At 35.2% G+C, this 14,950-nt stretch overlaps 1 protein-coding gene across 5 annotated transcripts in view; it reads left to right on the top strand.

Moving 5' to 3' along the window:
* The window catches only part of LOC132943808 (facilitated trehalose transporter Tret1-like), a 59,425-nt gene that overhangs the window by 20,966 nt on the left and 23,509 nt on the right, over positions 1-14,950 (top strand). For 3 of the 5 annotated variants that reach the window (XM_061012920.1, XM_061012921.1, XM_061012917.1), the window contains exons 2-3: positions 2,410-2,541; positions 10,475-11,008. In XM_061012920.1, the coding sequence (XP_060868903.1) occupies positions 2,482-2,541; positions 10,475-11,008 (594 nt within the window). In that variant the 5' untranslated portion in view covers positions 2,410-2,481. Of the gene's footprint in view, positions 1-1,617; positions 2,284-2,409; positions 2,542-3,688; positions 3,942-10,474; positions 11,009-14,950 lie in introns of those variants that run through there. The other 2 variants (XM_061012918.1, XM_061012922.1) reach the window with 2 other exon arrangements.

The raw sequence follows: 14,950 nt of genomic DNA, 5'->3' as shown, positions 1-14,950 counted from the left end.
AACCTTTCCAATTGATATATAAAAGCAGCGCCATATAAGCTAATCCACCCTAAACACCTGCAGGTCTAACCAGAGGCCTTTCAGTCCTTTACAACGCATAATTAAATGCTTGTTAACATGTTAATATCGTGTCATGTTTTGCACAAATAATAAATTGTACCTATGCATTAAAATGTATACCCAACTTAAGAAGATAACAATTTCATTTAAGTCGAATAGTTGTACAATTTCTAAAATGTCGACAACACATTAACTAAAAATATAAACAAGTCATGTTATTTGTTTCAGTTGACTAATTTTTTTGAACTTTGTACGTGGATATTGTGGCCTATTCCACACTGCATAAAGGTACTAAAAGACTTTTTAATTTGAAAATCCTTTACAGAATTGAATAACATATGACTGCAGGCAGCTTATAGCCACGTACCATTAGGAATGTACCCAGATTTTTTTATGGGTGCACAACACATCAGGGCTCAGACGAAATCTATTTCGGAATTTACCTTAGATGGTTCGAAAATAAAGATTATATCTACCTTTTTGTGTCTACTGCCCAACAAAGTGATTACGGTATACCATAAGTCCATAAACCATTAGTATTGTTTTAATAGGACGCGGGTTCGACATCATAATGATGATGTCGTCATCGGCGCCATGTCATGGTGTTTCGTGAAACGTCCAACACGATACTCGGTATAAACGGTACGGCGCCGTAGTCCGCGGCTGTAGATACATAACGATGTAAAATAATAATAATAATAAATAATAATAATCGTTATGACGATAAACAATAATTGCCGAGGGAAAATCCGCGGTCCAAAACCGTGGAGCAAGCTCGTGGCGAAATATTCGCATAACAGTTTCTATTTTTTTTTTCTACGTGCCGATTTCACGGTAACATTATAATTATACGGAGCTCGTCGTGGCTCATGGGCCGACATAAATTTCCCACCGCCTCCTGTACCAATTGCGCACCCCTCCAATCGCCATCACCACTACCTAAGTCTAGCATTTATATTTTATTTGTTTGTCAGTTTCCCTCGGAAATACCATGCGGAGAACCAACCGAGCACTTAAACACTGGTTGTTCACGTCCGAAACTGGTCCCGCGGGATAGGGCACGGAGGTCGGTCGGCAGTGGGCGGCGGTGAGGGTTGGCGCGGGGATGAAGATTTGTTCTGCGGGAAAGTCCGCGAACCGCTGGGTACGGTGCGTCACCGTATTGAGATGAATGGAAAAGATTTCGTTCCGCGATGACGGCAATAACACGAAACTCCTATTTCGTTATTGTACCTGTCGTCGACGTATAATAGTACTACGGTACTATCATCGTCACTGCGATAGCGATAACCCAGCGTTTCCCGTCCACTCGACCCCCCCACCCCTCGAACTCCCACCACTGCTGTCGAGCGTTTGATGGACCCCCACCCCGTTTGCCCCCCACCCGAAAACTTCAGCGGCAACCGGTTTGACTAATAATAATAATAACATATATATATATAATATGTTTTATAAATTATATTCTACGCGGCGGCATGCCCATACACTATAGTGGCTCCACAGAGTACCTTTACTCTGCCACACACCCCCTACTCTTCCGCGGAGAACGCGTATTTTCCTCTCAGTCACGCACCGCACACCGCACCGTCTGCAATAGTACACCATACTCTACTGCCACATTATATTATATTAACACACCGCGACCGCATTTTTTTTCACATATATACCAGAGATACCTGGCACATTAGTGATATTGTATATTTAAATTCAATACACCTACGAAGTACAGCAGTGCAATTTTTTTTTTTTTTCGTACACATAAATACGTTCGCGTGTGCATCATTCGCTGTATTACGTACGCATCACGCTCGCACGGAGTCGCGTCATACGCTTTTTATTATAATATAATACAATCTAGGTACACGTCATACCATCGAATATAATATACATAAGTACAACCGAATACATAACGCTCATATGTGCATTTCGGGAGTGCGGCCCGCGTGTATTTGTATATATATATAGTATAAAGCTCAGGTTTCGGCGACTTGTATAGATCACATCGCATTTGCAGTGCACCGCGACCGATCCACGCGCACTGGAGGCGTTTTCTTCGATGGGATTTCGCAATCCGTACGTGTCGATACTGTCGGTTGATCACAAGTTGCGCGCCAAGTTGATGCCACTGAGGTCCTAGTATATATTTCACGTATACATCATCTTAGCTGCATTACATAATTGACGAGTAGAGACCGAAATTCCCAAACACCGCCGTCGATTCGAGTACTTACATATTTTTTACTATACGAACGCATCGTAGTACTTACACACGTACTGCAGCCTGTATAATGATACCTTTTTATACAGTACCTATATAATATAATAAATGTGCGACTGTGTGTTTTACAGACTGTGTCGAGTCATAGCGATTGAATATTACACGCATACATTATAAACGAAGGCAGAGACAACATTGCAAAAATGGCTTGGATCAGACGCGGTCGCGGAGACAAAGCGACGCAGCAGATGACGTTCACGATCGTAAGTTTTTAAATCGAGACACAGTTCTATCGTTATTATTATTATTACTATTATCATCATCATCATCATTACGATCTTAAACACATACAATTAACCGACGTTTTATACGAGCTTCGCGCACTACAATCGCACAACCGTGTGTGCGGCTTTCAATTCGGTTTCTTAACCACTACGTAATTGTACCCGTCGTCGCTGCTAATTGATCGTACTATAGAGCTGCAGCGGGACCCGCGACCGACGCAACGTGCGCGGAGGACGGTGTGACGTCGTATTGCCAACCTAAATCGACACTACCTATAATGTAATACGATAATAATGGTGGCGTTATTAATGTGTTATTTATATGCTTTACCTGGATCCCGTGATTTATTAATAATATATAATAATATTATAGGCCATAGTATATTTCGCATGTCGTCCAACGCGACCGTCCCATTTACTGATAAGGTAGCGCGGTGCCTAAATCACGGTAGGTAGGTACATACGCCATCGAGGCGAACCGCGAACGGTGAGCGGAAAAAATTCCGTTTCCGCGTCGTCGTGTGCATTTTTCCGGCCGACTTTCCGCGCGGATACAACACTGCTGTCGCTATAATATCGCACGGAAACAATAAACACTGTAATGCGAATTAATGCAACACGAAGATAGTGAATGAGACGCTGTCGACCGTATTGGTGTAGGTATAGCTTAAAATGAATATTATTACGTTCATTTTACTATCTTGGCGAAAATCGACGGACGCGTGAAAGACCTCCGCAACATATCGACAAATATTGGTGTGCGCACATATTACGTACAATGATAATAATAATAATAATAATAATTTGTATATCGTGTGTGTGTATAAACGTTAAAAATGTCTCTAATCAGTACGTTAATTACCGGCCTCTATAAGATGCTAATGGACAATTTTTATGTCAGTCGAAACCTTTTATATATTCGTCGCGGACGTGTGCGTGTTGTGTCCGGTCCGATCGGTTTTTATGCTACAATATACAAACGCTTTATTATACACGACCGAGACACACGGAATATTATAATTATTAAATTATCTTTACTTCCTATATTATACTACATTTTATATTCGTTCGATTATCTAGTTTTTTTTTTTTTTATATAAAAACATAAACTCGATATTATTATTATTATTATTATTATATACACGTTTGATATCGTTCGATTGGTCATGAAACCATCATGCAAGCCACCGTCACGTTGTTAGAAAGTCAAAATACGTTTTTTCCTTCTGTCGTTTTTTCTGCACGCAGACTGCAGTCGAACTTACGCGAGTGTCCAGCGATATTATTTTCTTGCGCCGTAATATCTACCTATATAATATACCCCGTACAGACCACCGCAGCCACCGAAATCATAAAAATGGAAGTCGTGACACGCGGGGGTAAATAAAAACCATATTTTATTATTATTATTATTATTATTATTATTATTTACTATCGTTATACAATATCCTTTGTTTCTTGTAATTTCCTATATTTTTTTAAATATCTTTAAATACATTTGGAATAGAAAATTAATAATGATATTTTCGGGGGAAAGGGTTCATAATGCACTTGGCGTTAAAAAAAAGGTTTGTCTCCTACCTTTTATTTAAGTTTGCATTATCGTGGAGCGCCAGTGCTACCGTACCGCTGTTAAATCGTAAATAGACATTTCAGTGATAATCTGTTGTGTTGGACTTTACTTGAGGCTTTTGCTACGACGCTTATCTGCGATCATTTCCGGTCTACACGAATATAAATCAAAAGTGAAGCCTGGACAAATATTTCAGGGAAGCGAAATATTCTTAAATTTAAATGTTTAACTTATTCGTTATTTGCTTAATCTTAAATGTTTCTTTTAAATATTTTGTTTCATAATAACAATTTAAATTTATCAACTATAAATAATATTACTATTCTGGCAATAAAAGTGCACTTAATAGCAGTAGGTATCCATGTATAGTATTGGTTTACATGCACAATGTATAACCATATATTATAATACCATCTTTTTTTTTAGTTTATACAATAATTAATCTATGATAGACATTTATTTTAATTGACCTGTAGGTACTATCAATTTCGTAAGCTATATATTTTATTAATCGTGATAAATATATCAGATATGTGCTATTAATAAAACTTTAAGTTATAATAACACATTATAATTAATTGTCTTGATAATATCAATAGATAATTGATTTTTTAAATTATAATTTATGCTACAATTTTTTTTAAGCAAAAATATAATTATAACTTCATGACAAAGTATAATATTCGTTAATAGGTTGTAACCCACAAGTTAGTAACTTGGTGTTGAATGAATAACCATATTATACACTGGCATAAAGTAAGCACTATGCCAATGTGTATGTATTTTTCCTATTTGTGCATGCATTATGATCACAAAATAAATAATTACAGTATATTATCGTTGTTCTAGAATATAATAATTACACAACTACATTTGCCATAGACCATTTTTCGTATTTATCGAATCCATTTATCCGAGGTATATACTATATATTATTATCTTCTTTTCTACATGATATGCAGATAATTTATTTATACACTAAACACATTTTCAGAAAATAACTTTTATTGTTACTCTGTTCTGAGTTTTTAAATATGATGTGTCACAGAGAAATAAAACGAGAAAAATATAATATAGGTGCTATATATAATATTATAATATATTCTAAGTTCAACGTCGATTTTCCTTGTTTGTATAATATACGCCCATAAATTTTCTTGCTATTAGCAAATCCATTTGTATTGTATACTCGTTAAAACATAATATGTCATCATTAACATGTTTCTATACTCAATTCTGTACATAACCGGGCGAAAATAAATAATATGAAATCAGCAGGTTTTGAAGGTTATACGCACATTTTTGAAGCTAAATTAAAAACTGATTGCGTTTTATTGCAATTTACCGAAATTTATTTATTCGAGATGATTACTGTACGGTGTACTGTAGTCTGTAATGATTTCATTTGAATTTGATATTATGTTCAATACGTCATGCTCGACAATGTGTATTGTGTAATAACATTATATTATGTACCTAATTGTTTTAGGCCACGTTTGGTGATCGGAATGGTACGATATTTTTCTTTACATAATATTAATTATTGTACCGTTAAAACTGAAATCTATCTGTAACAATATAAGCATGTATAAAATGCTCACACATACACATAGGTGATAGGTATACCAACTTGCGATTCGTGTAAGTTGTAACGCGACGCGAGCGAAATTCCATACACGGCGTTTAAAATTTATATATAAATATATAAATATATGAGAAAATACATTGTGGTGCACAGACGTTGTATTTGTATGGAAAAAAATTTTTTCGTCGGTGCTTATTCCAGTAATGAATTATCACTATTCATTTTTTTTGTGACGTGAAATTCCAGGATAATCTTTTCTTTTTTTTATTGGAATCGAGATACAATTTTCACTATATTTACATGCACAAGAACCTAATATTAGCGATTTTTATCCGTGCCCCGGGTTCATCTATTTACCCGTTTGGGCATGTGTTTATCATTCATCTATCATGTTCCCATCATCTACGCATATATATTGTATGCATTTAAATTTATTTATTATTCCGACCCTATATGTATAAAAAATTGTATTCAATGGAAGTAGTTATTATATTATAATAAAATCATAACCGGGGTTATGGGGACCCGATAACGGCTTTCTATGCAAGACGTTATCGTCGTAGACTGAGAAAATATACGATAAAATAATCCGACCTCTAACCGTGTAAAATTTCGATCCCGCTCACATACAGAATACTGTGTGTGTCTGTATACACTGTATATATACACTATGGTTTCAAGAGCGAAGCCGCACAAGAACAATCATATTACTTTGAAGCGTTCGAGTTTAAAATGTTCGCATCAAACTGGCGCGGGCGAATTCAAATTCGAAATTCGCACCGTCCGTTCGTGGTTTTTTCGATATTTTCTTTGACATTCCGATAATTTTTGGGAAATCGTTCGCATACACGGACGCGAGAAACTGCAGTACAACACTCTGGCGTGCAATCCCTCTGTATAAACGACGCTCGTACAGAAATAATAATAATATTGTTTATCGAGAACAAATGAACGCATATGTAAATGTGTAGATCGACATTATCACGACAAATTTGTCGAGACAATTTATTCTTTTTTTATGAAATCCAGAGTGCGTTTCACGGAAATGACAAAGACACTCTTTTCCGCGAATCTTGCGTAACAATATAATATAAATTCGTATTATGTTTTCTACCCAAAACCACACGTGTGCGTGTCAACGGCTATACACATAATATAATATTATAATATATTTTCTGGTTTTAACTTTTAAGTACGATGCAGTATAAAACGGTGTTCCGATATCGTTTTGCATTTTTTTTTTTCCAATTTTTATTTATACGCGTGCCGTCGTCCTTGTCAGCATCTGTCAAACGCTCCGCAATGGATTTATATGTATGCGCTTTAATATAAATCACGCTATCGGTCGGATAATGAAGTTTTTTCATGATATATGGTACATAATCTATATCCGGATGTTTCTAGCACGTAAGGCTTATTAAATTTTGAGTTAATTCGCTCGTGTGGGTTTATTGTAATTTTTAATTTTTTTTTTATTGAAATAATAATGTATGTACACGTTTTCTTTTTGCGAAGGACGATTTGTAATGTATATCGGATATTTTTCAACAAAAAATGTGTGTACATTTTTAATGGAAGGTAAATGCAATCAACGGTTCAAATGTTTCGAACTTATTTCAACTTGCACGCCAAGTTAAATTCCATTAACAACTTATGATGCACTCTTGCTTTCAAAAACATTTTTGTATTATAATGTCAAAGAAAGCACTATTAAGTATTCAACATTTTATTTGGTGGCAATAATTTATATTAAAAAAAACATTCAAAAATTACAGCTGTGGGATATTTGTGTACAAATTTCATGAAATGCATTAATAATGATATTATAATACATTGCATAAAATAAAAAGTGACAATTATACCTAAGTATTTTTATTATTTGTAAAGTTATTATGTGTAATTTTTTAATATTTAGGTACTAAGTTTCTATTATCTTGAGTAAATATAAAATTTGGCACTTCAGACATTGTTTACATGCATGAATATGAGTATAATACTGTGTGACTTAGGTAATTGTTTAAATAATTTATCTAAAAATAAGGATATATAATATATATTCATATGTATTGTTTTAAATTATTTATGTTAAAAACCTTATCGTGTATTCAAATAATATATAGGTAAACATGCAAACATAAAATTTAAAATTGGCACATTTTTTTCTTCATAATTTATGCAAACATTTTCATTTTCAACCATACAAATTATATGTGTGTTATTCTTGTTATGCTTTCGTGACATTTTTCTAAAATAAGAAACCGACAACCGATAGTTAATTGTTTTAAAAATTGTAAGCCATATGCTTATATAGATAGTTAAGGTAAGCAGTTGTAATACGCTCAGCATTTATTTAGTGTAAGTAAGCTTGCTGGTAAGAAGAGTAAAAATCTTTTATAAACGTTTTGGATTTTAAAACTTACTATAGGTAGTTTGATTAATTAGCAAACACAGTCATTTTTTTCGAGTAATAAAAGCATTAATTCAATTAATATTGATATAATTTTATTTGGATCATCATATTATACCAATATTACTATAAATTTACTAGTGCCTATATAATATAATATGTAATTGAAGTCAAACGTTATTCTCAGGGTTCGTACTATAATATGTTGATAACCTTTATGAAAAACTATAAAATTGATCGTATTATTTCTAAATACTTTGACCGACACAATAATATTTACTATACCTATAAAACAAAGTTTATTCATAGTTAATACCACATTCACTGTTCGCCTCATCCCATCTCCTGAGGTCACTCTCTTTAATCCCTACAACACAAACAGTTAATTATCTATTGGTTAAAATGAGATCGCAGACTAACTTTGGCACATCGTATATGATCCAATTTAAGTGCATTTGCTTGAATAGTAGATTTTGTATATTAAAAACAATATAACGCTTAGTAAAAAAAAAATATTGTAACCTAAAATCAAAATTACTCATTTACGAAGCTCTACTCAAGGATAATGTTTGAACTATGGGTTTCCAACTTTAGGGTAATGGCAACAAAATAAATCTTAATGAAATACAAACGTTGCAGAACATAGCCTAATGGACCTCCATACGTTTCTAATGATACCCTCCTTACTGATCTTAACTTAAATCCATGCACGAAGAAGCAAAAACATTTTATAAAAGATTTCACAACAAGTTAGCCTCGCACTCTATTCCCCTAATCAGAAATCTCTCTACGTTAACATCTCCAGGAAACCTCTCAAGACGACTTAAATGAAATTGGTGATCTATTAAATGATCTCATACAAAAATTCATACATAGTTATCATAATTCGTATGTGTCAGGAAGTCAGCGAGTGTCATCAGTGGGGTGCTTCTTTTTCAAAATTGTTCAGGTTTATATTTATCTGTTATCATATGCTTATTGTGCTTTGGATCATAGATTGTATATTTTCTAATAAAAAGATTTAAAAATAAATAATACATCGTAATTCGTAAACATTATTTATCGAATTTTCAAACAATCGGGAAACACATAGAGTATATAAACCATTAAATTTTAAAAACAAAATATCATACATTTCAATCTGTCTGATGTACATAAAATCGGGTAGTACAAAATTGCAATGAATATAAACAAGAATTATGTGATGTTTTTTAACCTATTTAATACTGGATCTTAAATTTGCACCGATTTCAACGTAGTACGGGTATAATAATATGTATATAATTATTAATTTCTGTAATTATTATAATTATTTCGAGACACGCGTGTTATTGCCCGAGAGTATATTTTGTCTGCGTATTTTTAAATTACTTTGCAAATTTATTAAGACGTATTTTATACGAGTAAACAGTTTGTTTAAAATGTTCATACACACATTGTATAATAATAATAATAATAATAATATAGGTATCATTATCATCTAGTGATAAAATATTTAAATATCTACAGTCGACTACGAACGAACAATATACGTACCTCGTGTCTGCATTACAATTCACAACACATAACATATTTTGGCGACACGGACGTTGCAAAATGTATCCTCCCGAGCCGCTCGCCTCCCGACTCGCGACGGTCCGGCGGGAGGGAAATCGCCGAGCGGCGCCGATAAAAATCTCCAAATACACCGGCATACAATGCACGCGTCGGGTACATCGAACACGCGAGTTCTCGGGCAGATACGATATCGCACCTAATATTATAATAATAATTATATTGTTCCCCGAGCACTCGATTACAGCACATTATTACGACCGATAAGATCGCCGAGAACGCGCCCGCGAATCTCCGTCACACGTCGTTTCGTACGTATATTATATCGTCGCGGCATGCGCAGGTATCCATACGCATTCGGGCTGATTATAACAATGCCACCGTCTTATCGACAGCTTCGGCATACAGGGTGATTATTTTATCCGGCGACACACTACGCGCGACGTTCGGCAAATGTTTATACGATTGTACTGCTGCGGCGGGGTCCCTGCAGTGCAAGATATGCTAGGCAGCCCGTATAATACCCATGCAAGCTTGACCGTAAATTCATACGATACACAGTCTAACCCAACGCGCAGAGTTTCGCCTAAACCTAACACGTGTAACCGGTTTTTCCCAACGCCGAAAAGGGATCACACTGTATTGTGATGTGACGTATTGTACAATACACATTATTATTATTATTATTATTATTATGTAGCTCGTTCGTGACACGAATTTTTTTTTTTTTTCGCACTCGCCGAGACATGTTACAATCGCGGCGCCACTAATACTATCGCGTTTGTCTGTCTAGGACATGCCCATCAGCGAGGACCAGGTGGCCGAGCTGTACGGTGAAGGCGCCCGGATCCACAGCGTACACCACAGGTCCAAACCGGAGCAGTCTGTGTTCGCGTCCACAATGTCGTCCAACGCCTCGGTGGACACGACGGTGGGCTCGACTGCGGCGCTCATACACAGCCATGCGGCCAAAGTCAAGAAGAAGAAGTACGCTTTCCTCAGGCAGGGCAACAGCGGCGGCGCCCAACAGTCGGCCTCGGCATCCGGCAACAACGGTTATTTGACAGGCCGCCACTGCCGGGACGCCGCCATACACAGCCAGAAGGAGCTCAACATCCGGCTGGCCACGCCCACGGTGCCAAACTTCATCGATCAGATACTCAAGAAAAAACAGGCCACCGAACAGGTGTCCGCAAAGCGTTTGAGCAGCGACGACGACGACGACGACTGCGACGACGACCGGGACGACGACGAAGACGACGTGTTCCTGCAGGACCTCAAGTCCGCCGCCAAAATCCGGACGCCGCAGAACACATATGTCCCACAGGTAACGTCATTTTTAGACTTTTTTTTTAAAGATAGAATTTTATTTTTATTTCTACCTGTACACGATATTAAGTTAGGGATGGGTGGTTACGTTACTAAAATTACGTTTAACCACTGGCGTCATGTGTTTAGAGATATTACGGTTTTATCAGATTGATATTAGCATAATGACTAGTAGAAGAACGGCTCATATAGAGAAAAATGATGTTAAGTTCCATAACTTTCATTAACTATGTATTGTAGTATGCCAGTTTTCAAACCAGAACGTAGTTATAGTACCAAAGACTTTTACCTGATTTTTGCCCAAAGGCAATTCGTCCGTTTATATTTAGGTAATAAGCACAGTCGCACGCATGTATTGAAAATATAATAAGTGTATTTAAATATCCGTGTACGTAACTCATAACTATTACAACGTAATCTATAGTTACATAACTGTAACTTGTGACTGAGTCACTATTTATGCCCAAAGATTCAAGTAACTATTGTTATAATTCGTGGTATCTGCTCACGTTACTTAAAACGTAGGTAGGTACTTCGTTGGTTGGCCAAGCCTATATAGTGTGTTCGAGCAGAAGAAATATATTAAATACATTTCAGTCAGATTTTGGGATGTTTGATTTTTCCGATTTCTTTCGCATCCCCTACTCCGATTGGGTTATTCTGTTTTGCGTTTCACCCTGACCCAAATAAACGATCGAACGCCAGTCCTAATGGATATAAGACGGGGAGCGACCTCGTTTCGACTACATCAATTAATATTCTAAAATATGATGTATAATCAATATACGCGCAGTTTTCGTGTGAATCGCGTCCGTCAGCGACTTATATTAATATCAATCGCACTCGGCTGTCTATTTCACTGCGTCTCGTCGTCCGGTCCACTTACCCGCGTTATGGCCCAACACTTTAACAGGACCATGTCGTTGAGGGCCTGGCCCTCCATGTACGGCGATTATGAGTTTAACGACGACGACGACGACGACGACGAGGGCAAGAACACGAAAGCCAATTGCGAACAGGTAAAAAGACAATAATAATAATAATAATGGTTGGAAAAAAAATTATACAAGTCGGATGCCACGATAGGAGGTTATTTGCGCAATATCCCACGACACACATATTGTATAGTAATTATTATCCACTATACACGCCGGTCATGGTTCGTTATAATGTTACGAGTTGCTCGTCGCGTTCATGGTCGGTCTCGCGAGGTCGGCGTATCAATATATTCGTCTATATGAGGACCTGAAGTACGAAGGGATTTGACCGCTAGGAAGAGGACTATGTATTCTTTTATAGAGAGGTACGCGTGGATTTTTTCCTTCAACACTTGTCCATGCCTCACAACCTGGAAAGTGTTTTATGCCAAACATTTTTTTAACGTATGTATCCGAAAGAAAAATTAAATACTAGGACTAAAAAATCCCACCATTATTCTTATATTGTTCTTATCGAACGCATAATTAAATAATTTAAGTTTATAGTATCTTGTCCTTAAGACGTTAACTCTAATTTTTTTCTTAATAATAAATTATTGACAAATATTGTGAGCTATTTTGTACACACAAATTTACCAGATCATTGACGAGGAGGTAAAAAAAGTTATAAAATAAATATTCGTAGTTCTGTGTAATGAACGGTTTTATATTGTATGTTTATCTAATTAGTCTTACTCACGAAACGGTTTTTAACAAGGCGTAGTTTTATAAATAGAACATGTTTTACAATGATGCTGTGTTATTCAATAATTATTGTGTAATTTATTTTAAAAATGAACTCTACCTACAACCTACAGTGAATTCAGTACACGCCCTTCATGTTTGAAGTTTTTTATTCGATTATTATCTCTTTAAATTTATATTACATTATAATAGTATTATATGCGTGAACTGTAATTTTTAATTCATAAAAATCGCTAAATTAAAATATCAGTTCAACCATAGCCTTTATAAACAAAAATGTTTATCTTAGAAGAAAAAAACTGCTCATTAAAGGATATTACTATATATCATGCATTGTCTTTGTTGTCTTTAAGAGAAAACTAACAATTCGTTTACAATTTGGCAATATTCATTGTATATTATAGGTAACGTGGGCTTAATTTTTTTACTGCGGGTAAATATGATTTTGTTGTAGTATGATATTAATTGTGAGATGTATTCCCAACGTATTAGTATTTTTTCAATATTATGATTTCAGTTACGAATTTCGCAATAAAATTAAATGGTGTGATTATATTTCCGTTGTTTCGCAATACGTCGAAAACGATAATCGAAGCTTTCAATGTGTTTATTTTCATAACATAATATAATCGTAATATTACCATTGATAAAATATTTTAATAATAATAATGTATGTTTATCTCACCCATCCTGTGGACATAATGTTATAATTTCTAACGTTTACCATACTTGTTTGCTTGAAATACAAACTACAGCCGTCGCAATCGAAATTTCGTTAGATCCAATAGTTTATAATATGCATTAAATATTATACCGGTAGGTTTTGGACGCAAAATGATATCTCAAATTTCCTTGAATTTCTCGAAGTACGCAACATTGTTGTGCACAGTCAACCGTTTGTTTGCCTACCTTCCGGGCGCGAAGATTCCCCGGTCACACGCCTCGCATATTGAAACAACGGCCACTGGTGCGGGAAGGATTGCGACCTTGGAATACACTTACTGTAAATTGATCGATCATAAACATTGCGCGTCTATTACAGGAATTATTGGAAAACTCGTTAATGTGTACACACGCTGCGAGAGGTATTGCAATATTATATTATCACGATACGGTCGCACGATGGGAATGCAAATTTGCGCGAGGTTTGGGCGATCGTGCATACGTGATGTGAAAACTTAGAAATATTAATTGAAAAACAGCTCTAGTGGTTTATTGAGTAAAAAAAAAAAAAAAAATGATAATGTCATTCACGTAAGCACGCACACATATTATAAAGAAATTTGAGCCAAAGGTCGTCCGGCAGACGACATCAATTGGTCGGACTATCAACACGCGAGTGAACGTGCTGAACATACATACACAATGTCGCATATTTCAGTCGAAGCCGGCAGTAGTTGTAGAGGGTTCAACCTTGATCTTGTAATTGACCCTTTGCCGGTAGGTGATTCAAAAAATAAGACAATTTTTTTCTTTTTCCGTTCACCAAAGTAAATAATATGTTTTTCTCAAATAATAATATAATCTATACTAATTGAAAGATACGACATAATATGTACGCTGCTTTTATAATTGATCAATGTTTTTCAAAAACACCATAGATAAAATATGTAGCTCGTGCAATGAAATTGTTTTGTTCCTATGCTGTTGGAAAACAATAAACAAAAACAGCAATTAAGGTTCTGGCAAAAATTAATTAAAAGATTAAATTTTTTTATTATTTCTGTAGTCTTGTTTTTTTTTAAAAAAAATCTTGTAGAAATAAATGGAGTCCTAAAATAATGTCTCCGCAACTATATACTTTAATGCAGGGGTCACCAACATTAATACTTTTGGACCACCGCATTAGGCTTTTAAGAAGTTTTTTTGTGTTTTATACAATTCAATTCACATAAGTTAAGGAAAAATCAACAAATTCAAATTATAACATATGAAAACATAATATGTAAAAAATAGATTTCCTGTCGGCGGGCCAAATAAGTTCGTGACATTTGTTGACCCCTGCTTTAATATCAAATATTATGTATAGTGTCTCGCTTAATGAAACTGATATAATAATATTATGTTGATGAATAACAACTATATCGATATCTTTTAGAATTTCCATTGGTTTGATACCTTGATATCATATCCAATGCACCAAAATAATAGATTGCGTTATTTTTTACTCTAAAAAATATCTAACATTTTGTTGTTGAATAAGTAACAGTTTTCAGTAATTTTATTATTATGTGCGATAATGATACACAGCTGAATGA

The sequence above is a fragment of the Metopolophium dirhodum genome, chromosome 4 (genome assembly GCF_019925205.1).
Source record: "Metopolophium dirhodum isolate CAU chromosome 4, ASM1992520v1, whole genome shotgun sequence".
In the NCBI taxonomy this organism is placed as follows: domain Eukaryota; kingdom Metazoa; phylum Arthropoda; class Insecta; order Hemiptera; family Aphididae; genus Metopolophium; species Metopolophium dirhodum.
This window is presented reverse-complemented; position numbering and strand designations above follow the sequence as displayed.